At 53.7% G+C, this 24,533-nt stretch overlaps 1 protein-coding gene, 1 long non-coding RNA gene and 1 pseudogene across 2 annotated transcripts; all 3 read left to right on the top strand.

The window, feature by feature from the left end:
• Positions 1-1,062: 1,062 nt before the first annotated feature.
• OTUB2 (OTU deubiquitinase, ubiquitin aldehyde binding 2) lies at positions 1,063-20,417 on the top strand. The gene is made up of 6 exons (XM_060166003.1): positions 1,063-1,238; positions 13,543-13,638; positions 15,009-15,127; positions 18,435-18,519; positions 19,101-19,295; positions 20,144-20,417. The coding sequence occupies exons 1-6, from the start codon at positions 1,236-1,238 to the stop codon at positions 20,348-20,350; spliced, it is 705 nt and encodes a 234-aa protein (XP_060021986.1). The 5' UTR covers positions 1,063-1,235; the 3' UTR covers positions 20,351-20,417.
• LOC132515580 (regulatory factor X-associated protein-like) lies at positions 11,039-11,870 on the top strand (annotated as a pseudogene).
• Positions 20,418-20,462: 45 nt separating the features above from the next.
• On the top strand, positions 20,463-23,457 carry LOC132529505 (uncharacterized). The gene is made up of 2 exons (XR_009543489.1): positions 20,463-21,455; positions 22,128-23,457. It is a non-coding gene; the product is annotated as an uncharacterized LOC132529505 (long non-coding RNA).
• Positions 23,458-24,533: the final 1,076 nt, after the last annotated feature.

Here is a 24,533-nt window from a genome sequence, read left to right as displayed (position 1 = left end):
AGGCTCTGGATGCACAGGCCCAGCGGCCATGGCTCACAGGCCCAGCCGCTCCGCGGCATGTGGGATCTTTCCGGACCGGGGCACGAACCCGTGTCCCCTGCATTGGCAGGCGGACTCTCAACCACTGTGCCACCAGGGAAGCCCAGTTTGAGAGTTTTGGATGATGCTGGATACACAGTAAGTACTCAGTAAAAATTAGCTTTTATTATTATGGCTCTTTGAGTCTTGATTGACCCCAAACTCCCCAACTAGTAAATGATATGCACTTGAAAGATACAGATGTTTGTCTATTCAAGAGCCTAGCCTGGTGCCTGGGGCAGGGGAGTGAGAGTGTGGTGTGGAATTACTTAATACATGCTCCAGGAAGTATTAATACTTATAAAAGGGCCGCATACAATTCACTGGAGCCCCCTTTCCCCACCCAGAGCACCGTCTTCCAGCGGTCAAGGGCTGGTGAATGAATGAATCTCTGAACGATACATATTCCTCTGTCTGATGTTCAGCAATAATGAGCTCGTATGCAGGGTGAGTCACCAAGCGTGGTTCACGGTCTGTGCCTTGTATATAGCCGTACAGTTCCACAGGCACAGAATCAAAGATCCTGGAAATTCATTCATTCGACAAACATTAATTGGGTGCGTGGCAACCTACTGATTCAGGAGTTGGAAGGGTGTAAAATATTATTTTGAAGCTACACACGCAGGCAGGTAACTTCATGTTATTGGACACGTGTTCCCTAAGCGCCTGTCCTCTGGTCTTGAGCAAACTATACTTATATGACCTGGTTTATGAATTAATGAGGGCCAGCTAATCTTTCAGAATTCAATTTGCAGTTTTGGTCAAAAGCCCTTCAGCCTTTACAACCTGGGTTGGGCTAACTCCTTTGCCAGTTAAAAGGTTTCTGTGTCTTTAAAAGGAGGCGGTACCCTGTCAAGTGTGCCCCAAAGGATAGGCTGGAGGCGCGTGAAGTTCCACCCGCTTTCTGTGACGTCCTGTGACCTGGCTTCTGATTGTCCGCCTCAGACGTCAATCGAGGGGCGTGTGTCTTGCTGGGACACAGTGGTGGTCTAACCTCTGGTTTGCGGAGCGGTCGGGTGTATTCTCCGCTCGCCCCCACGCCTTCGAAGCCCCCGCCGCCCGACCCAACGGCGGAGCCAGCCAGTGGTTCCCGGGGCGCCCTCCCGCACCGATCTCTCCTCTCTGGGGCGGGACCTGGCCCGACGGCTCCGGTCACTATGGTCAGTGGTCGTAGCGGGGAAGCGGGGAAGGAGGAGTGGGAAGGGGGGCTCAGTAGGCGGGGTCGCCGCCTGGGCGCATGTGCACTCGCGGACTGGGGGTCGGGCGCGAGGCTCGGCCGCCGGCGTCAGACCTGATGCGTTCGGACACCCCAGGAATACGGGGGCCCCAGTCCTTCCTTGGAAGGCCCCCGTGGACGGCCAGCGACGGAGACCCAGCCCGGCTCCCAGGCCTCCCGCCCCGGCGCGTTCGTCCCGGCGCGTTCGTCCCGGCTGTCCCCGAGTGCCGCTCGACGGTGGGCACCCGGAGGCTCCAGGGCTAAGGGTCGCTTCCCTTTTGTTAAGTAGACCTCCAGTCGGCAGCTCACGGCCCCAGCCATCCGAGGGCTCAGCCATGAGAGACCTCCCACTCCCAAGCCCCAAGAGTGGACCTGGGGAGTGCAAGGGTGTCCGGACATCCTCTCCGACCTACACGTCAACAGAAGGTCTTCGGAGTTAGGACCCACGTGGAGAGGCTGTCTCAGGTTGTGAGACACGTGAATTAGGGGTCCCGGCAAAGCAAAGACTAGAGGAACCCCTGATTCAGAAGGCAGAAAGGGCCCTAGAGACCCTCTGAGCCAGGCCAACCGGGGCTTGGTCAGCTGGGGCCACTGAGGCCCAGACAGGGAGGGGGCTGGGACTGATCGTGGTGGACTTGGACCTGAAGCCAAGCCTCTGGACTCCCAGTCCAGTGCTCTTTGTATTACTACATCAGTCCATCTTGGGGGCAAGGGGAGGCGGGGGACAGGCACTCTGCAGAGGACTAGGTATGATGAGTGCCTAAAACTCTTCAACTCTGAGCCCCCCTGCTCCAGGGAGCTTGTAGAGTATAAGGACTGGTGGCCTGGCTTGTGGTCACACAGCCCTGAGTTCAAATCTCACCTCCATCCCTTGGAAGGCCAAGAGGCTTTGGTTGGTCGCTTCCCATCCCCGGCACTATTTTTCACGTCTGTATACTGGGCTGCTGTGAGCACCACGTGAGGTGATGCGAGTGGATCAGTTGGCTCAGATAACTGGGCACGGCTTTCCCTGTGAAAACAGCGTCCTGCAAACGCGCATGCACGGGTGCCTGGTTTTTCGTGCTCGGCCTCCTCCCTCCCATGTCTGGGCAGAGGAATGGGTCACCAATGCAGGCTGCCGCTGGCTTGGGGCACAGGTCAGAAACTGTTCACGGTCTGACACATTCTGACTGTGGTGTGGGCAGCCAGGTCATCTGTGCTGGCCTGTCCTAGACAAACCAGCCTGCTGCTGGGTGTGGCTGAGGGCTTCTGGGGCATCTGGAAGCACCAGCTTCCTGCTTCTACCCAGTACCTAAGGGTTTACCTGGCTCTGCTGCTCCTGGAAGAGGACCCAGGTGTTTCTGCATCGCCCGCCAGGGAGTGGCCAGAGCTGAGGTAATAATGGGTTTAGCCACCCTGGAGCCGAGGCTGGCGGGGCTTCCAGCCACCACTGGGTAGCTGAGAGCATGGCAGGGGTGGTGAGGGCTGGGACCTGAACTTCTGGCCTTCGTGCTGCACAGTAAGGCCTCTGACTCCATCCTCACGTCTGCCCTGGACTCACAAGACCGGAAGTCAGAGGGCAGATGGAGTCAGAGCATCAGCCCTCAGCCTGTGAGGGGTGGCGTGGCTGCCTTGGAGAGGGATGACGTTGTTAACTCACAAAATAGGACGTCTGCCGGGGAATCCTGGGAGGGTGGGGGCGGCAGAGGCAGTGCAGGGTGTGTTCTCTTCTGTTCACCCAGCACTTATTGAGCACCTACTGTTTGGCAGGTACCGTGCTGGGCCCTTTGGTGGTTTTCTGAGTCTGTGTGGTGTAGATGGAGGTGAGTGTGTGTGTGGTGGGCAGAGGAGAATGTCTTTGGAGAATACGGTGTTTTCTTTCTGTGTTCGTTTCAAAGTCACGGGGCTAAGCTTGATGAAGGGTCCCAGGTAGAAGACACAGAACCCCTTGGGAATGCAGGGGCCAGGGTGAGGACAAAGCCTGGGGCTGCCACTGGCAGAGGTTGTAGGTAGTGAGGGGTCTCATGCTCACTCAAAGGGCATTTAACACTCAGTGAAGAACGAGGGTCGGATGTGAATAGCAAAACCACAGGGCCCTTCTGTGCTTTGTTCTTTGGTTTGTCAAACAAGCCCCAGTAGGTACCCTAGTCCAGCCCCATGCTGGGCACTGATGAGAAAGACAAGGGGCTTGCCCACTCTTAGGAGCTCACTGCCTGTTGGACAAGGCAGAGCTGGACACAAGCAATTCTTGAGCTACTGGTCATGACCTAAGAGGCCTGACCATGGGCTTGGGGAGCACAGCAGGGAGCCATGCATTCTGAGGGAGTGGGGAGTGTTGAGGAAGGCTTCACAAAGGAGTCTTTTGAATGGGGTATTGAAGGATGTATAGGAATTTTCAGGAAGGATTTGGGGAAGAGTGTATTCCGGTCACGGTGGGACAGTGTGCTTACAGGCCTGTAAACATGGTTAAGAGTGGGATATGCTGGGAAAGGTGAGCGGTCTGTATGGATGCAGGGAGCTTGGGGGAGGGAGGAGAGGTGAGTTTAGAAAAGCAGGTGGGGTCAGAATGTGCCATGAAGGGCTTCGCATGCTGCACCGTGGGCTTTGGACTTTATTCTGCAGGTGTGGCTGGGGAGGGGCGAGGACCATAACATATTTTTGACAAATAAGAGATGGTTGCTTTGGATGCCATCTGGCAATGGAGTGGACAGAGGGTTGGAAGTGGCCAGGCTGGAGTCGGAGACCAGCGCATACATCTGTTCACTCATCTGCTCGTTATCCATTTTGGGGGCATTATTGTGCGGCAGGCACTGGGGAATCTAGTCATGACAGGCAGGCAAAGTCCCTGCCCTCATGGAGTTGACATTCTCGTGGAAGGTGACAGACAACATGCAAGTAAATGAGTGAACCTACATGTCAGAGAGCTCAAAAGACATAAAACAAGTCAAGGCAGTAGGGGTGGGGAAGGGGCAACTTTCACAGAGTGGTCAGGGAAGGAGGTTGCGTCATCTGAGTCACGTAAAGAGGCGAGAGTCATTCCATGCAGAGGCACAGCATGTGCAAAGGCCCTGAGGTGTCTTGGGGGAACACAAGGAGGGTCACTGTGACTGGAGCTCACGAGAGTGAGGGGAGCAAGGCCGGATGGGGTAGGACCTGGGTGGTTGTCATCCAGAGGTTGAGTCTTCTCCCATGTGAAGGAAGCCACTGGAGGGAACTGGGAAAGGGCATGTCCTCATCTGCTTCACATGGTAGGAGCCTGTGCTGGCTGCTGTGGAGGATGGTGGGGCTGGGGGCTGGGAGCGGGAGCCAGGAGGTCAGTTGGGCAGACACGTGGTGCAGCCTCCCTGAGGGCAGATGGTGGCAGCTCTGGACGGACACAGGAGCTGAGCTGACGGAAGAAGGGGGAGGAGTAGAAGAGGCCTCCCCGGTCTTTGGCATGAGCTCTGTCTGGATGGAGGGGCTTTTGAGGATCTGGTGACACCTGGAGGGGATGCAGGGGTGGAGAGAGAAAGCAGTTAGGGGCACAGTAATTCTGGGATCTTGGTCAGACATCCCGGTGGCTGGTGGTGTTTGAGGCCGGAGCTCTAGGGGGAAGTCAGGGCGGGAGATCTGAGGGTCCGTTAGGAGGATGTATGAGTCCAGGGTCAGATGAGAGAGGGCCAGCATCTGACTTCGGGGTCTCTGCAAGGCCAGCCAATAACTGTGACCCAAGGCGGGTAGGGGTCCAGATGCAGAGTCTTCTCTGTTTCCTGAACTGAACTGCAGAGATGGGGGCATGTGGGTGGTAGGCTGAGTAACAGTGCCCCGAAGACACCCACATCCTAATCCCCAGAACCTGTGACTAGGGTACCTCACGTGGCAACAGGGGCTTTGCAGTTGTGATGAATTAAGGGTCCTGAAATGGACAGAGTACCCTGGGGTACCCAGGTGGGCCCAATGATGTAACCACAAGGGTCCTTATAAGGAAGAGGCAGGAGGCTGGGAGTGAGGAGACTTGACAGTGGGAGGGAGGGATCATGAAGAAATGCAGGCAGCTTCTAGAAACCGAAAAAGGTAAGGGAGTGGCTTCTCCCCGTGAAATGTAAGATAAGAAACCTTGTTTTAAATCACTGAGTTTGTACTAGTTGCTGTTTGTACAGCAGCAATAGGAAGCAATTCAGGACACTAGGTCTCCCCTGAATCTTGGGCCTCCAAATGTTTTTGATCACTCATCAATAAAAACGTTTGATTATCCCGTTTGTCGGTATATTATACATCATACCCTGAAGGAGACATTTAAAAAGCCATTTCCTTCCAGCCCCTGCAAACAGCCCCCTGTGGAGACCCCAGCCCCAAGCAGGCAAGGCCAGGTTGGGAGCCACGGGGCGCCTCTAGAAGTGGCAGGGACCTTCTGAGGGGAGGTGGTTGCTGTGTTCTAGGCCCTGGCCCTCTGGTGGTGAGGCTGCAGGCTCCGGCCTCTGCCGTGGAGCAGTTGGTAGCTTGAGGTCAGGCCACGCGGTGCGTTGTGGCTTCTCGGGGCTGGGCCTGGTTCACGAGGCTGACTCGTGGCCCGGGGTCAGCACACCAGCAGAGCAGCCTCAGAGGGAGGTCCGGCAGGCTAACGGCTGGCCTTGCCCGCCGGGGCCCAGGGTGGGCCCAGGAGAGGCCCACCAGCACCTCAGAGCCTTGGTTGGGGGTACACACAGAGGCGCCCAAGGGTACGTTATAGGGGGTTTGTAGGCAGACGCATGAGCCCAAGGCCGGGCTGCTAAGGAGCCATCAGGAAGTGATGATAGGGCCCACGAGGGCCAGGTGGGTTCTCTTTGTGGAGAGTTGGGGCAGAAAGGCACCCAGGTCTGTTGAATACCTTTGATGTGCTGGGTGACCAGCATTGAAATTTCTCCCTGGATTGCCTCACTGTGTGACCTCGGGCAAAGAGCTTGACCTTTCTGGGCTTCAGTTTCCATTTGTAAAACAGAGCTACTGCGAGGCCTAAGTGAGATCATCCCCAGCGCCTGGCATACGGTGACCTCCCGGCAAAGGTAACTTACGTCATTCAACAAGTGGTTACTTAGTGCCTTCTGGGGGCCCGCTGCTGTTCCAGGCACTTGGAGTACTGTGATAAAAGCGACAAAGGACCCTGTCCTTGTGGTACTTCATTCTCCTGTTGTTTCACCTCTCGTGAAAGCTCAGAGAAGCTGGATTCAAACTCTGAAGTGAACTGTATCTGTTCCAAGAGGGGCCCACGGAGAACTCACAGGAGGGGCAGGGGTTTGGTTTGGGTCACAGGTCATGTCATGGGTCAGGCCTGCAGGACTAAGCTGCCAGGGCCCAGTCCTTGCAGTGTGGCCCTCCCCACCCTGCAGCTCCCTGCCACCCCACCGTCTGCTGGGGGCCCCTGGAGATGCTCGCACAGTGCTGGGCACGTGGGGTTCCTGTGGGCAGGGCGCACAGCAGCTTGTGGGATGGGAGCTCCTGCATTGCCCTGGCAGTGGGACCTCACTCTGGCTCTGCTTGGTCACTTCCTTACCGGAAGCTTTCAGGGCTTCAGATGCCACACCAGTGGGGCAGGATCCATGGATTGGGGTATATGGATGGGGGGGGCGGGGTATATGGATGAGAGATGGGGATCGAGTGCGGGGTCAGCAGCACTATTGTAGGTGGTTCCGTGCTGGCTCTGATGATCGGAGAAACATTCTTCTCTCACTTTGAAATATCTTCCTCGGCTCAATAGCTCAAAGCTGTTTCCAAGCAGAGGTGCTCTCTGCCTGGCTTAGTTAATTAGCAAACCAGCAGTTTAAGGCTAAAATCCTTTAGGATTAGGTAACCTGATTAGGTCTGACAGGACGTTGTCAGGCGAGGCCTGTCCTTTTTCCATAACATCCTGGAAATTTGGGGCCATGATTTAAAAAAACAAACCACCACTTAGAGTCAGTCAAGGTCAAACCCAGAGTATTGTACCTGCTTTATGGGCCCGTATACTGAGGCTGTTCTTCCGGGGGTGTGGCCAGGGTCGTGCCGATGGGGAGGGGGCGGGGACCACCCGGGCTGACTTGGGTCACTCTGGGCTGCCAGGCAGGGACTTAAAGGCGCCAGAGCAGAAACCCACTCCACTCACCCCTCCCAGTGGCGCCAGTAAACACACCTGGGACCACGAGGGGGCGCTGGAGCTGACTCACAGCTCCATTACAGGGCAGGGCAACCAACCTGGGAGCCATTTGTCAGGAGGGGTGGATCTTAAATAGTATTGAGTGAAGGAAAAAAAAGCCACGATATCTATAGAATAATTTGTATGTATATTTAAAACACGTGCATACATAAAACAACTCTATTTTAAAAAAGACATACATTCCACTTACATGAGGTCCCTAGGATAGGCACATTCATGGAGACAGAAAGCAGAGTGGTGGTTGCCAGGGGTCGGGCCGTGTGGAGATGAGGGGTAGGGAATGGGGAGTTAGGGTTTCACGGGTAGAGTTTCAGCTGGGGATGATGAAAAAGTTCTGGAAAGGACGGTAGTGGTTGCACAACGATGTGAATGTACTTAATGCCACGGAACTGCACGCTTAGAAATGGTTATGATGGTGTATTTTGTGTTATGTATGTTTTAGCACAATTTTAAAAAGGCAGATACGTATTGAAAGACGTACCATAGGGAATACCTATAGAGGGTGGGGGGATGGCGGGATGGGCACAGCGATCAGGGATGAAGGGGGAAAAGGTGACAGAATGCCTTGCAGAGGCCGGTGCTCACAGTGGGTCTCTTGAACCCTGCGTGTGACGAGCTTGGCTCTCAGCGACCCAGAGCCCCCCACCCCCCGCCCCCAAACTGCTGTTTAATATTTTTCTTTTAAGTTGACTTTTAAATAGCCTAAGTCAATTTGTCTCGAATGCCCAGTCGATATGACTGTGGCAAGTGGAAAAGCTAGGGAGGCTTCCCTGAGCGAGGCCCGTTTCCCCTTCCTGACCCACCTTTAACATTCTCATTTTGACTGGTGATGGCGGGCTTTCTAACATCTTAAATACTTATCTCTACATATGTAAGATTAATTCCTTATACTCCTTTCCACTCTCGCAGCGATACCTTCTCAGAAACTGCCCATCAAACAGAACTGATTTTATGCATCCTCCCACACCATTTGCCGTCTTTTTTGGGGGGCACTCCAAGCGCGAGCAGCGTTCAATACAGCTGCGCTGCTTTTTAATCGCCCATTGTTTAAAAAGACCCAAACCATAATTTTAAGTCTGCTGTGGGTAAAAACAAGACTTTTTGTTGGTGAGATAGGTAAATAATGGGACTTTGGAATGAAAGGAGACGGCGGGTGGGTGAGTGCGTGAGATGGGCATTGTCGAGTGGGGACACGTGCTGTTTCTGAATAGTACCTGTTTGTCATCCCGCCTTACCCTCGGGTCAGCAGAGGTGGATTTGTAAATTCTGAAACTCATGGGATCCCGTGGCTATTCGCTTTATGAGCACACCGTATGAGTGCAAAATTAACTGTACACCAGCCATTGGTATTTATTATGCCAATAATGTAAGTCTTCCATGATTTAGAATAGGTCCAAACATGTTCACTTTTTATAACTATGCCAATGAAGTTAGTAAGTTAATAAGTTTTGGACTTCCCTGGCGGTGCAGTGGTTAAGACTCTGCTTTCTACTGCAGGGGGCGCGGGTTCGATCCCTGGTCGGGGAAGATCCTGCATGCTGCGAGGCATGGCCAAAAAATTTTTAAAAAGTTAACAAGTTTTGTTTTAAGTTAAAAAAATTGCAAATGAAAATGGAACATTTTATGCTCCAAGTGAGAGGCCTTCTCACCCTTCAAAAGAGGCTAGCACAGTGGAAAGGAGTTAAAGGTACACTGGAAGCCTGCTTTCTCCTTGGTGCAGTTAAAAGGTTTGAAGAAAGTTGAAAAGAGATTAAGTTTTGCTCCCAATGTCGCCAATGTCTTCTAACCCCCATGTCCAGACACCACCTATAAATGATCTCTCACTCCACCTGTGATGAGCAGCCCTCAGACTGGGGGACCCTGCTGTAGGCACCGAGGTCCGGGGCTGAGCACTCTGCCTGTAACGGATGGAGGGGGAACTGCAGGGGCCCAGCCTGAAGGTGAGAAGCCCCAGACTGCCCTGCACACAGTGTTCCTTTGAGGCCTAGCAGCCTTGGTCCCTCTAGAGCTCCTGGACTCTGAGCTCTGTCTGCTTAGCAGTTTGGCTTGGTAGAATTTCCATGGGCTTCAGAGTCAGGCAGATCTGCAGCAAACCTCTTCCTGGCACAAGGGACCCAACCTTGTCAGTAGAGTGGGTTTAGTAACTGTCAGTCGGGATTAAATGAAATAATGGGAATATGTAAGCCTCGGTCCCAGAGCTTGGCCACACAGCTGGTGTACAGTAATGGCATCCATTATTATTTCATACATCTTGGGCTTAGGGTAGCAGCAGATCATCAAACCATCCTCCACGCGTTGGCTTTCAACCTCATGGTCACAGGATGGCTACTGGAATGCAGACGTGGCATCAGTATTAAGGCAGGAAGAAGGAGGAGGCGGACATGCTGTCTCTGTTCTTTACATCCCAAACCAAAAGCCTTCCCCAAAGCCCCCGGCAGATTTTTTGTGAGTCCAGTTGGCCAGCCCCGGTCACTTGGCTGCCCACAGCTGCAAGGGAGGCTAGGAAAATCAGTAAGGAGGAGGTTAGGGTTGTCATGACTTAGCCCAGGCATTTTCCATCGCATTGCCCAGAGTAAAACAGGAATCCTGTCTGTAGGGAAGAAATGGGTAATGGCTGATGGGAAAGCAGCTCGTAGCATCTGCCCCAGGATGGCTATTTGATTCCTCCTGATGGCTCTCCCCTGCCCTGCCAGCCTGCCACTGTGGTGTCAGAGCAGAAGTGAGGAAGGAGCCTGAGACTGACTGAATTTTGCAACAAAGATTGGGTACAGAAGAGAAGCTTCCGGAAACAACACCTAGAATCCCTTCGCCCACCCACAAGCATTTGCATGCTCTCTCCCTTCTTTTAGAAATACTTTTCCTGCTGTTTTTAGGGACAACATTCATCTTCTCACTGTTTGGCTTTCGTCTGGGAAGATGCCCGGGCGTCCCACGTCTCGGGAGGGCATGTTTGGGGCCACCAGAAAGGGAGAAAAAGGAACAAAGCATGAGTTCAAGGGAGGGCCCAAGCCTGATTCAGATGGGGTGGGGCAACCAGGGAGGCTTCACCGGGGAGATGGCTTTTATTCATTCATTCAACAAACATCTCATCCCCTGCTCTGCTTCGGGCCCTGTGAGGGGCCCTGGGGAATCAAGTGAATGGAAGGTCTCAGATGGTTTGACAGCTGCCCGCTGGCAAGGGAGGCCCGCGTGACTTTGGAGCCTTTGAGGGCTGGGAGCTTCCAGGCCCCCCAGAAATGCCGCTTCCCAGTCACAGAGCCTGGATGCCGAGTACAGGAATCAGAGCCAAAGAAGCTCATTGTCAGACAGAAGTTTAGAGTCTGTCCAGGGTGGAGACCAGGTAAGCCTAGAAGTCCCTTACGCCTCATTGTACAATTCTGTGGGCCAGCTCTCTGCTTCCGGTGGTGAGCTCTGGAGAATCTCATCATCAAAATCCAACCCATTTCTCCAGATGGGGAGGGGTTTGTAACACCGAAGGCTCCTTTTCAAGCACTGCGGTATTGGGTGGAGGCCACTGTCTAGTCAGTGAGGAGGCTGAGAGGCCGCCCAGTGACAGCTGTCAAAAATGATGGCCGGAGACTTTTCCTCTAGTGGGTTCCCGGCCGTTGGTTTGCTAAATGCAGCTGGGCCCGGCAGGTGCTGAAGGGTCGGGGTCGTGGACCCCCACCAGGTCTCAGCAGCGCGGGAGGGCCGTGCTCCGCCCCGGGGCCCCCGGCCCGGCCGCGGCCTCGCAGTTCACCCTGTTGGTGACGCGCCCCCGTGGAGGGCAGGACGAGGCTGTGGCCGAGGGCGCCCTGCGACAGGCTCCGGCCCTGGGGGGCAGCGCCCAGTCTGCCTGATCGGTACCTGTGCCAAGTGGCGGGGGGGATGGCGAGGGGGAGGCGGGAGAAGACGAGGCAGACCTGCTGGACACTTTGGACCCCCCCGGGGGGAGGCGAGAGCACAGCTAGTCTGGAGGATCTGGAGGACGAGGGGACCCACTCTGGGGGAGAGGCCGGCAGCGGTGGAGCCCGGAGACGGGGCAGCGGCGGGGGCAGCGTGAGCAAGACCTGCACCTACGAGGGCTGCAGCCAGACCCCGAGCCAGGTGGCCAAGCAGCACAAGCCGTGGATGTGCAAGAAGCACCGCAACCAGATGTCCAAGGATAAGTACAAGAAGCAGAAAAGCCACCAGGCCCTGAACTGCGGTGGGGCCGCCCAGCCTGGTGGCGCAGGAAACGTCAAACTCGAGGAAAGTGCAGGTAATACACTCTCCACTGTTAAACAGAGAACAGGATCTTTTGGGGATCGACCTGCAAGACCTACTCTTTTAGAACAAGTGTTAAATCAGAAAAGACGGTCATTACTAAGAAGTCCAGAAGTGGTGCAGTTTTCACAGAAACAGCAGCAACTCCTAATTCAGCAAGTTTTGGAGCAAAGACAACAGCGGTTTCCAGGAACATCAGTGTGAGGGAATTTATCAATTTATCCTACACGTTTTTTATCTTATTGTAGTGGATGGACATATTTTTATACTAAAGATAAATGGGGTAAGATTTGCCAGTAGAAGGTAAACAGTCATTTTCCTATGAATGTGTCTGCATTTGGGGACAAATACGTATTGCACATTGTGCACCTATGACCCTGTTTCTGTTCTGCTATATTTGTTCATTTGTTTTTTTAGATTCCACATATAAGTGATATCATGTAATATTTGTCTTTCTCTGTTTTCACTTCACTTTGTATGATAATGTCTAGGTCCATCCATGTTGCTGCGAACGGCAGTATTTCATTCTTTTTCTATGGCCGAATAATTTTCCACTGCATATATATACCACATCTTCTTCTGCATATATATACCACATCTTCTTTATCCATTGATCTGTTGATGGGCACTTGGGTTGCTTCCATATCTTGGTTATTGTAAATAATGCTGCAGGGAACATAGGGGTGCATATATCTTTTCTAATTAGTGCTTTTGTTTTCTTTGGATAAATACCCAGAAGTGGAATTGCTGGGTCATATGGTAGTTCTATTTTTAATTTTTCTGAGGAATCTCCATACTGTTTTCCATAATGGCTACACCAATTTACATTCCCACCAATGGTGCACAAGTGTTCACTTTCCCTCACCAATACTTGTTATTTGTTGTCTTTTTGATAATAGCCTTTCTGACAGATGTGAGGTGATACCTCACTGTGGTTTTTTTGTTTTGTTTTTTGCGGTACACGGGCCTCTCACTGTTGTGGCCTCTCCCATGGCGGAGCACAGGCTCCGGATGCACAGGCTCAGCAGCCATGGCTCACAGGCCCAGCCGCTCCGCGGCATGTGGGATCTTTCCCGGACCGGGGCACGAACCCGTGTCCCCTGCATCGGCAGGCGGACTCTCAACCACTGCGCCACCAGGGAAGCCCCTCACTGTGGTTTTGATTAGCACTTCCCTGATGATTAGTGATGCTGAAAATCTTTTCATGGGCCTGTTGGTCATCTGTATGTCTTCTTTGGAAAAATGTCTATTCAGATCCTCTGTCCGTTTTTTAATTGGGTTGTTTGTGTTTTTGATGTTGAGTTGTATATCTTCTTTATATATTTTGGATATTAACCCCTTGTTCAGATATATTATTTGCAAATAGCTTCTCCCATTCAGTAGATGGCCTTTTCCTTTTGTTGAAAGTTTCCCTTGCTGTGCAAAAGCTTTTTAGTTTGATGTAGTCTCATTTGTTTGTTTCTGCTTTTGTTTTCCTTGCCTGAGGAGACATATCCAAAAAATGTTACTAAGACCAATGTCAAACAGCCTACTGCCTATGTTTTCTTCTAGAGAAGTTTAATGGTTTCAGGCCTTACATTTAAATCTTTAAACCATTTTGAATTTATTTTTGTGCACTGAGGTATTATGTTCTATAAAACGAATCAGTTTGGAAGTTACAAGTTGATACCCCTGTATGGTGGGCCTGACCCTGGCTCCCTGCCCACCGGGGACCATGGCGTCTGGGATACTAGTCACACACCCGGAGATGCTTCTGTCGGGGGGAGGTAACATTCACTGTGTCCTGCAGCCAGCAGTTCAGAGGCTTTCTGTTGGTGAAAGCCCAACAGCTTCTTTTGAAAATTGTTACAGCTTCGCTCCTTTTTCTGTCTTTCAGAGTGAAGCATCTTTCAACCTAATATCAGAAAAATGTGACACTCTGTCAATTCTTCGGGATCATCCTGAAAACAGGATTTACCAGAGGAAAATCCAGGTAAGGCAGAGGGTCAGAAGAAGGGGAGCCTAGATGAAATGGGCTGGAGTTGGGAGCAGAGAAAGAGGTGACACTTTGAAGGTAAAAAAGGCTTCGCATTTGGACCAGGTTCCTGGGCAAATTAAAGGGCTCCCAGAATATTGTGATGTTGGGCATTTGCCTTAATGAGAAATCCTTTCGCTGCAAAGAGAAAAAAAAATAGCACTTTTGTTTTTAAAAAGCTAGGCACTCTCCTAAGTGTTTCCTTTCTCCCTGAGACCTCAGTACAACATTGCAAGGTCAGAACTTCTATTACCCACGTTTTACAGCTGAGGAAAAACGAGGCACAGAAGTTAAATGGCAAGCACACGGCCCTACTGCTAGTGCGTGGAGGAGCTGGCATTTAGACCAGGCGGCCGACCTCATAAAAGTCGTCTTTGTAACCGCCCTGCAAGGGCATCTCTCAGGAGGGAAAGCCCACTCCAGCTGGGCTATGAAAAAGTGGGGGTAGGGTTGCTGGAAGGATGCATGGACAGTCACAGAACAAGAAGGAGCCTGGGCGCTCCCCTGGTGCCCCCTCTCCACCTCTCGGCTTCCCGCCGGGACAGGAGCAAAGGCTGGGCAGCACACTGACTCTCGTGTCCCCTGGAACCCCCTCGGGAGCTGAGATGGAGTTTTCAAGGAGCGCATCCTTCCCTACGGCCTGCCTCTGGTGGGCCCTGTCAGCTCCACTCTGGTGGGACCCCTTGAAAACCAGCTCTGCTGTCAGAACCCTGATGGTAGGCAGGCCCAGGAGGCAGCCATGGGGACTCCGGGCCGTTTCAGAGGGAAGCTGACAGCCAGGAGCAGAGCCGGAGCGGGTGGCATGGGGAGGCCACACCTCCCAAGAAACCCTTTGAAGGACTGGCCAGACTGCTTGGAGAAGGCTGGGGAGGCCCTTCCTACCGACTCTGCAGCCTCCTGGCCCACCTCACAGGCATGCCCACCCTCACTGCCCCACCATGCACGCCGCTGCACCTCCTCTCAGTGCCATTCCTCCAGGAAGTCTTCCTGGACTGCTGAAGTCTGATGTAGATGCCACTGCTCCGTGGCACCCCGGCGCTTCCCCTGTCCTCCTGTCACGATCATCTGACTGTCCATCTCACCTCAGACTGTAGGCTCCCGAGGGCAGGGCCGTGGGACCCCCCCACCCCGTTCGTGCTCAGTGTCTGACACAGGACACACTCTGAGTAGTTTTATTTTTGTGGGATGAGAGTTGGGACACCGTGAAGGGCAGCCAGTCTGAGAGGAGGAAGCAGGTGTTACGTGGGGGAGGCAGGGGCCCCGGCCCTGACGGGACACGACGGGGGTGCTGTTGGTGCAGACACCCACATTTCCTCTGCCCCCCGCAGGAACTCAGCAAAAGGTTCACTGCGATCCGCAAGACCAAGGGGGATGGGAACTGCTTCTACCGGGCCTTGGGCTACTCCTACCTGGAATCTCTGCTGGGGAAGAGCAGGGAGATACTCAAGTGAGTGGGGCACAGGGGATGCTGGGTGGGCTGCCAAGGGGCCAGCTGGGGAGGCACAGTGACCTAGCGGGCACTCTCAGCCCCCCGGTCTCAGTGCGCTTAGGCAAGTTGCGTTGGGTGCGTTCTCGAAGACTCACTGCAAGGAGAACACAAAGAAGCGTTGCCCCGTTGTTCTGGATGATCTCGCTGACCTTGAGTAACCCAGGGGTCCACCTGGTCAGCCTGGATCCAGAGTTGATGCTGTCCAAGGTCCCTCTGTCCCGCAGCTGCTGCCCGTAGCGATCCTCCCTTAGACCCTCGGGTTTTGGCTTAGCTCGAGGCTTCTCATACTTCATCATTTGTGCAACCCCCCTGGGATCTTCTTCAGATGCAGATTCCAGTTCAGTAGCTCTAGGGCGGGGGATTCCGCATTTCTCACAAGCTCCTGGAGAAGCCGCCCCTGCCGCTGGGCCTCAGACCATGCTGGGGAGCAAGGAGCTGAGAGCTGCTTCTTGCCCTTGGAGGTCTCACAGCCCTTACAGGATTGGATGAGGACCCCGGGCTTCCTTGTCAGACACCCTTCCCCACATACCCTGGGAAAGAGTGCAGAGTGGCCACAGGTCACAGAGCCCTTGTGGTTGAACCGTGGACTCCGGCACCAGAACTCCTTCGCCGAGGCAGGTTTCTACCCTGCCTTCCGTCCGGGGCCCCCTTGCTCCTGCAGCCATCGCCCAACTGGGTGCCACACGCAGACTGTGTTGTGGGCCCTGGGGATGCAGCAGCCAACGAGAGAGACAAAACACCCTGCCTGTGGAGCTGGCATCCTAACCGGAAAAGAGGGACAGTGGATACGAAGCGTACTTGATGTGTCAGACGGTGATAAGCGTTGTGGGAAGAAAACTCAGGCAGGAAAGGAGGCCAGGTTGTCCAGGGGTAGAGGCTGCAGTTTTAAGTAGGGGTTGGAGAGGTAGCGGGGGCAGGTGGGGTAGGGCCTCAGGGGCCTTTTTAAGGACCTTGAATGTCGGCCTGAATGAGATGGAGCCACAGAGGGTTCAAGAGAGCAAGGGGCCTGATGTGCGGCCTGCTGCGTGCAGGGTAAGTGCCGCGGCGCGCAGCCAGGGAGCAGCAGGGGACGTGATCCAGGAGAGCCCAGAGGAGGGGTGGTGACGGTGGCCTGAGCAGGTGGAGGTCGATCGCAGAGCCCTGCAGGGGTGGCGCCAACAGGATTCACTCGTGGCTGGAGTGGGGTGTGTGAGCAGAGAGAGGAGTCGAGGATGGGTGCCTGGGGTTTGGCCTGAGAGTTAAAAAAGCAGGAGGTCCATGTTGCTAAGTCCGAAATCCCCGTGAGCCATCCAAGTGGGGTCCAGTGGGAAGTACCAGGAGGGTGTTACCCCATCTTACAGATGAGTAAACTGAGCTTCGGAAAGGTTAAGTGACTTGCCCAAGGTCCCACTAAAGCTGGTGTGTTTCTGAGAGGGCCTGTGCTCCAAGTCCTGACTCCGTCCTTCTCCTCCCTCACCTCGTCGGGGCGGGAGTCCTGCCCTGGGTGTTCGTCCCTCGCTTGACTGGGTCTCTGTGTCGCCGTCTCTGTGTCCCCAGGGCTGGCACGGCGGGGCCAGCAGTCGTTGGTGAGGAATGAGTGGGGGGATGCGGCGGGGGCTCAGGAGTGTGTGGCCAGGGAGGGGAAGGGTGTGAAGGTAGGAAAGCTGGGAACAGAGCTGTGCACATTCACAGCCTCACAGAACAGTGGCCAGAGGGGCCCTCCCAGCACCCCTCGTGGAGGCCTGTTACCATCACCCCTGCCATGCGAAAGCGGAGCCTATGGCCCAAAGCCGGAGAGCGACTTAGCAGCAGGGCTGCGGCTCCCAGCACAGCACTCCTTCCTACACCTGCCCTGGCCAAACCGGGCTCAGATACGCCGGCCGGCCCAGCCTTTGGTGGTTTGCCTTTCGGCAGAAGCGCCTCACCTTCCAGCTTAGATGGTTCCACTTCACACACACCACCCTCCCCTCACCTCCCCTGTCCCACAGGTCACCTAAGCCTCCCAGGCCTTTCTCATTGTGCCTTTAGTCCCTCGTGAAAACCCTAGAGTCTGGTCTCCCCTCCCAGGGGACAGGCTGCGGTTACGCCCATGCCAGCTGGTCCCCCAGAGCCTCTCCACTTGGTCCTTCCTGCGGGGGATGCACCCCCTTCTGTGGACCAATCGCTTGGACTGTATCTCATCTCTGCTACTGAACTCTGTGTCCTGGGGCAGCTCCTCGCCATCCCCAAGGGGACCAGGACAGGTCCCAGATGGGGCCTGCAGTGGGAGCACTAACAAAGCAGGGGTCCCTGGACCAGGTCTCGAGGGATGGTCAGTGCTGGCCGAAGTTTAGTGGTTGTTTGGCTGGGAGGCCTGATTTGTGGTGCGAGTTGATTTCTGTAGTATAAATACTCTTGTCATGATTTTTTTTTTCCAAGCTACCATCATGGGGTCACTGAACAGGGAGTTGGGAAGAGATACGTAACACATGCTATAGTCCAAATCATATTGCCGCCATCCACGCCCAATAGACAAAGATTACCTCGAGAGCATAGATTATAATTTGTGTTTTAAAGTTATTTAAGTTTACATCACTTGATTCTTAAATAATGGCTGTTTAACACCTGGATGGCAAAATGCGTAAATTTAACAACTAGCTCTTGTGAGCAGGTACAAACCAGCGCTAGCACACCTCTGAGAAGAGCATCCCTGGCTAAGGGGACAGTGGAGGCTAAGGGGTGAAAACGCAAATGGGTAGTGACTGTGGGGTGTGAGGGAAGCTGTGAGACTTGACTAGAGATGAGGCTGCTGAGCTCGGCAGGGGCCCTTCCGGGACACCTGTGCTGAGGAGCTGTGTCCTGAGGGAGAAGGCTGTGGCAGGTCACTCTAAGGTCCCTGTGGAGAGGGGACCAGGAGTGAGGGAAGGCTGGGTGTGGCCCAGGCCAGAGATGGTGTTGACACACCAGGAACCCTGGGGACAGGAAGGAGGGACAGAGTCAACAGACCTTCGAAAGGTAGAATCAATGTATCTGGGAGTGGGTGGTGATTACCTCAATTTCCTCATCTGTGAAATGGGTATACTACCCACCTCCCATGACTGTACAGGGGAGGACGGAACAAATCAGTGTGTGGTCCACGTGGAAGTGCTTTGAAAAGTAGAAAAGTCCTACTAGAAAAAAAGTCCTAGTAGAAAAATGACACGTACCCTCTCAGGTGTGTAGGGGGTTGGTGGGTGAGTGGGATGACAGCTGATGTCACAGCAGCGCCCCCTGCAGTTCCTTGTAAGTACCAGTCTTTCCCCTCCAGGTTCAAAGAGCGTGTACTGCAGACCCCAAACGACCTTCTGGCTGCTGGCTTCGAGGAGCACAAGTTCCAAAACTTCTTTAATGCTGTGAGTTAACCTGGGCACGACAGCTGAGGGGCCAGTTCCTCCCTCGCTGGCAGAGCAGACAGGAGCGGGCACTGGCCGGAGTCCCCTCACCGCCCAGGGCTCTGTCCTTGCGCCCCTCTGGCTCCTCCCAGCTGGGGAAGGGCTGAGGGTTGCTTCCTGCTTGTGGGGACATGGAGGGAACAGGGAGCCCAGGGCCCTGCCGTCTCTCTGGGAGGAGGTACCTCCTTTGGGGCACTAGCTCTCAGGCTGGAAACTTCCCCCAGCCTCCTTCAGCCCCTCCCCTCTCCACCCCATTCCCCGGACCCCACTAGTGAAGGCGGTGGGGTTGGAAGACTGTCAGTTCTGAATCTGTAAATAAGAATTGCAACCACGGCAATGAGGAGGGAGACTAACCGCTGCTCCTTAGACGTGACTCCGGGCTGAGGGACTCACTACAGAATCTCTCTAACCCTGTTACTGAGCTTTGGCGGGATCTGATTGATTGATTTTGGCGCCTCAACTTGAGGATTTGAAGATGGAAATGCCCGTGGAGGGAGGGGCGGGGCTTGCCCGTCCCCTGGCTGAGGGCCCAAGGGCTGCAGTTTTACAGTGTGGTAGAGCTCGTGGAGAAGGACAGCTCCGTGTCCAGCCTGCTGAAGGTGTTCAACGACCAGAGCTCCTCGGACCAAATCGTGCAGTTCCTGCGCCTGCTCACATCAGCCTTCATCAGGAACCGCGGAGACTTCTTCCGACATTTCATCGATGAGGAGATGGACATCAAAGACTTCTGCACTCATGTAGGTCCTCGGGGCCCAGGCTTTGGGGACTCGGCCTCTGGCCCTGGGCTCCGCTCTCATCCCTCTCTCCTTAGGAGACTTTAGCACCAGCATTCCCTAACCAGGGGACCTGGATGTCATGTCTACATTGCAATTCAAAGAGCACTAGGTTAGCAAGCCGGAACACATCCTCCTTCTGCCCAAACTGTGTGGCTTTGGGCAAGTCACTTTCCCTCTCTGGGCCTCAGATTTCTCATCTGAGAAATAAGGGCTTTGGACTAGACTGTTCACAAAATTACAGAGTAGCAAGCCCAGAGCTTAAGCACTGCGCCGCCAGGGAAGTCCTTCCCAGGCCTTCTTCTTGCCCGGCAGTAACCAGCAGGAGCTAAGTGGCAGCTGCCCTAGTTATTGGGACTCAGTAGGCAGCTTGTGTCTCCACTGACTCACCCACTCGCTCACCCAGCCCTCTGTAAGCACATAAGCTTGAAACCCCTTTATGATAAAGTCCCTTTCTGCTGAGATTCTTTGACTTTGTGCATTAGGAAGCCCAAGCTGAAAAACTCCTGCCCCCCTTTCCAGATTCTTCAAAGTAGTGTCCTCTTCTCACAGCTAGGGGGTCCAGAATCCAAAAGATCTAGATTCAAGCCTTGCAACTGCGGCAATGCCTATCCGTCACCTCCTCAGTGAGCCTGCGTTTCCTCCTCTGGAAAATGCAGATGGCAACATCTGCCTCACAGGTTGTTGTGGAGATTATTTCCCAGCGCACAGGTTTTGACCTAGGACCACGAAAGCCAGGGTTGGACCTCTCACTTGTCCTCTGCCAGGCCTCCATCCTCAACTGGGTTGTTTTTTCATTGTGACCTTTGCAGGAAGTAGAGCCCATGGCCACGGAGTGTGACCACATCCAGATCACGGCCCTGTCCCAGGCACTGAACATTGCCCTGCAGGTGGAGTATGTGGACGAAATGGACACGGCCCTGAACCACCACGTGTTCCCCGAGTGTGCCGTCCCTTCCGTTTACCTGCTCTATAAAACGTCCCACTACAACATCCTTTATACAGCCGATAAACGTTGATTAATTTTAGACCATGCAGTGGAGCCTGTCACCTAATGGGACTGCGTTTTTTCTTTTTTTTTTTTTTTTTTTTGCGGTACGCGGGCCTCTCACTGCTGTGGCCTCTCCCGCTGCGGGGTACAGGCTCCGCACGCGCAGGCTCAGCGGCCATGGCTCACAGGCCCAGCCGCTCCGCAGCATGTGGGATCTTCCCGGACCGGGGCACGAACCCACGTCCCCTGCATCGGCAGGCGGACTCTCAACCACTGCGCCACCAGGGAAGCCCTACAGGACTGCATTCTGAATGGAACATTGCAGCTTTTCAATTTTTCTAAGCGATTTAGACTATAGTTAGAAAATGTGCAGCCTTTTGGGCAAAGTCACTGGGAATAAGGTCTACTCACTATGGACTGGTGGTAACTTGGCGATATTTTTAATATTTATCTTCATGAAGGATCAAATGTTTTCTAACTCTGGGCTAGGAAGCCATATGCCCTGGCTCTACCCCAGTTCTGAGACCTTGCATAGGACACCTCCTCTCTCTGGGCCCAATTCTTCATCTGGAGGCGGTTCCTGCCAGTGTTGACATTCCATTGTGGTATAAAAATGGGGTCCTCTGGTTTATTTTCACCAGGGGCAGTGCCTCTCTGTAGGAGAAGAAAAGCCCAAGATCAGCTGTCTTGAGTGACTTACCAGTTCTATAAAAAATCAAGTCCAGTCAGCTGTTGGACTGGACTTGGGCACACGGTGAATTGAGGCCAATTTGAATGCGAGGGCTTCAGTGTACTTCCAAGCATTCATGACTGTTTTCTTACCCCTAACTTGAGGAAAAAGATACTTTTATGCCAAAGTCTAGAAAGAGGCCTGTAGCCATCAGCGTGAAGCCCGAGTTGTCGGGCCCCTCTATCTCCCTCAGGGCCAGGACTGCCTGCTTTCTGGCGGGCAGCCCTGCAGGGTTCTGCCGCCAGCCCCACCTGGACAGACACTGAGAAAGCCTAAGGTCTGGGGCCAAGAAGGTGTCTCATCGTCCCCAACACATCCTGGAAGTAGAACATGGATCCTCAGCCAGGTGGAGACATCGATCAGCACGTGCAGCCGTAGACGCCAGCTAAGCAGAACACACAAGGTGTTCTGAGGCTGTCTTTGGCTTCCTTTCCCCTTCCCCCGCTTCTGTTTGGCTTACGGGCTGGCTAGAGGTTAGTGGGAAAGGACAGAGATAAGCCGAGGAGACTGGCCGTGGGGAGATCACCTCTGGGGAAACCGCCTGGTAGCCAAGAGCCCTGGCGCTCGCCGGTCTGGGGGGAGATCACCTCTGGGGAAACCGCCTGGTAGCCAAGAGCCCTGGCGCTCGCCGGTCTCCCTGTTCATCCACCATATGCCCCTTAATAACCTCCTCACCTTGCTGCCTCAGGATCTCGAGGAGCCCTGGCTGGGCTGGGGCGCTGCCAGCAAGCTCTCTTCCTCTCTGGGAAGAAGTGGAGAATGCGAGGGTGTGGAACTGCCTTCCTTAATCGAAGGCCTCACACGTTCCGTTCTGCAGGGGTTTGTTAGAACCTGTTGGTGCTGCAGTGCCAGGCTGTGGTGTCTGCCGACAGGCAAACTGTGCACCAGGAGGACTGGGTGACAGACTGCTCCCAACCCTTGTATACAAATGTCAGATTGGTATCAGTCTTCCGCCTTTGTGAAAACTGATGTCAGGGTGCTTTTAATGCCAGGCAGGGACCCAGGTTCCCATACTGCCCTTGGCTGGAACTTGGACCCCAAGGGCTCAAGCTAAGTGACTGTCACTTTTTCACAGGAATGTAAAGCTGACCCTGATCTCTGATCACTGGACAGGAGTGCTGTGACAAGTACACTGTAAGAGTGGGGTAACATGTTACATGTTTTGTGAGTATCACGATCCCTGTTTCCAAGCTGAAGGACACTGAGCTGAATCTTGGCTGCTCTGAGCAGTTGTGAGATGGGTCCTGGGCCTCCAGCTGGGCTCTCGAGCACAGTATAATCAGCACTGGCGGCCACTTAACTGCATTTGTAGCTTGTGTAGCATTCACAAAAGCAAAGCTTTCTCTTTGGCAGACAGGCTGGAGAAATTCCCCCTGAGGTGTGTCTGTGCTGTGTTTCCAGGCCGGAGAGCCTGCCAGTGCTCATGTGGGACCCTCTTCCCAAGAGAGATCCTATCAGTTTAGAATCAGAATGCCCAAGAGAGGCAGGCTGTTTTCATGACCTTCCTCTCTGCTCTCCCGTTTTTCATAAAACCATTGGGCAAATCCAAACCACTGCTCTCTTCCCTTCACATCTGCCCTCAGATCTTGCCTCTGAAGGGAAAGCACTATGGAGGAAAGGAGTGGCAGAATTCAGAGAAGCTTTAAGTAACAAATGTAAAACCCAGTCACCCGTGGACACTGCCCTGCTTATGTACCGCAGCCAGCCACGCCAGCAATCACACTTCCTGGGTAATTCTTCACCCACCCCACAAAGCCTTCTCTTTGCAGACCAAAAGCTGGAAGGAAGGTTGCTTTCAGAGTTTGTCTTTACAACTGCACGTGTTACCTTCCTTCCAAAGGGAACTTTACAAACCAGTGCGAATATCTGGCAACAAAAACCACTGTCCTTGCTTTTGGTTCCTACTTTAAGCACAGAGTGGCTCTGCAGCCAGGCTGCCTGGGTTCAGATCTTCAGCTTTGCCACTAACTAGTTATATGACCTTGGCCAAGTCCCTTCACCTCCAAGTTCCAGTTCCCACATTAGTGGAATGGAGACAACACGTCACAGAATTATCGGTTCAAGTGGAATAAGATTACATGTGAAAACAATCGCAAGACCTGGCGCCTAGCGAGCGCCCTACAAGTGGGATGCTTCCCCCCACAGACCCTTCCCAGCGGGCTGCGGCAGAACACTGCAAGATGGGAAAACATGCCACCTTGGCAGTGGCACTGTGGTTTCCCAAACAGGGAAGAAGTCTAAGGACCAAACGCATTCCTGTGCTGAGCGGAAATAGGGGCAGGGGCTGTGGCTCAGTAAATGGTTCCCCAGGGGCCCCTTGTCCCGTGGGACGTAGGCCAGGCCCACAGCTTCCTCGGGCAATGGGTAAAAATATTTTCCTAGCATTAAAATGGTTTCCATGACAACTGTTCGTCCTGGCTTCTTAATAGTTGGTACCTGGTATGCACCAAAAATCAACACTGCTATCCTATGGGGCTTGTACGTGTGAGTGGACTAGCACGGGTAGGAGTGTCCTTGTTTAGTGAAAGGTCCAGACACTCAGGAAACTCTGTCCTTGGGCTGGGCTGGAGGTGCCAAAGGAACCACAGGCCTCACCAAAGCTTCACCTCATCAGGTCAGACAGCAAAACTGTCAGGGAGGCTGGCCCTATCTTTTAAAACCTAGCTCTTTAACATGTTACCCCACAAAAAGGAATTTGCTGTTAGAGGGCAAGGACAGGCTGTCACAGGACGTTAGTGGCTCTGTTTGGCCTGTGCCAAGTATCCTCAGGCCTCTCATGGCTCAGGTGCTGCTAAGGGACCCTGACCCTGCGTATACTTCCACTGTATCATTTGGAAAATGGAGAGCCCCCCTGCCATCCTCTGATAGCTGTCACTCAGGAGCTTCACAGACTAGGGCTGTTTTCTTCTGCATTCTCCTCTCCCAGTCACTGGTGACACTGGGGAGACAGGCTCTGGCAACACTGCTGACTTTTAAAACCAAAGCAGTTTTCTGAACTTCCCTTGGGCCTACAAGGAAATACCCAAGGTTCTTATCCCAGCTCTGCCACTTGACTGCCGTGTGACCCTGAGCAAGTCTTAGCCACTCACAGTGAGCTTTCTCAACTGCAAAAGAGGGTACTCTAAGACTCATGTCCCAGGGCCTTGACGGAAAACCAGATGACAATCGAAGTAGATAAAAATACCTAACCAACACTCAGTGATATCTGAATCTGAGTTTAGGCCAACTACCCTGTTGCAGTTGCCCACAGGGACCGAGGGAACACAGCTGCCAACCATGAGGCCAAGGGAACGTCTGTTTAGAAGCCCAGACTTAGCTGTGCAGAAATCAGTGCTTCTCCCATGACTGTGGCTACTCACCCAGGCTGACCCGGAGGAAGCTGCGGTGGCGCCGGGAGGTCTCGGGTTCCCTCAGCACATATTTACACCAGGCCCTGATCTAAGTGCAAGGGCTGCAAGGAGTAATAAGCAGCTTCTGCCTG

Source organism: Lagenorhynchus albirostris, chromosome 1, assembly GCF_949774975.1.
Source record: "Lagenorhynchus albirostris chromosome 1, mLagAlb1.1, whole genome shotgun sequence".
In the NCBI taxonomy this organism is placed as follows: Eukaryota; Metazoa; Chordata; class Mammalia; order Artiodactyla; family Delphinidae; genus Lagenorhynchus; species Lagenorhynchus albirostris.
Note: the sequence above shows the minus strand (reverse complement) of the source record. Positions and strands in the feature narration are given on the sequence as shown.

Excerpts from the sequence above, each read along its gene's own strand:
- OTUB2 (XM_060166003.1), top strand. Across the intron at positions 13,639-15,008 it reads TTTACCAGAGGAAAATCCAG|GAACTCAGCAAAAGGTTCAC; the intron begins GTAAGGCAGAGG and ends TGCCCCCCGCAG. Across the intron at positions 18,520-19,100 it reads TCCAAAACTTCTTTAATGCT|TTTTACAGTGTGGTAGAGCT; the intron begins GTGAGTTAACCT and ends CAAGGGCTGCAG.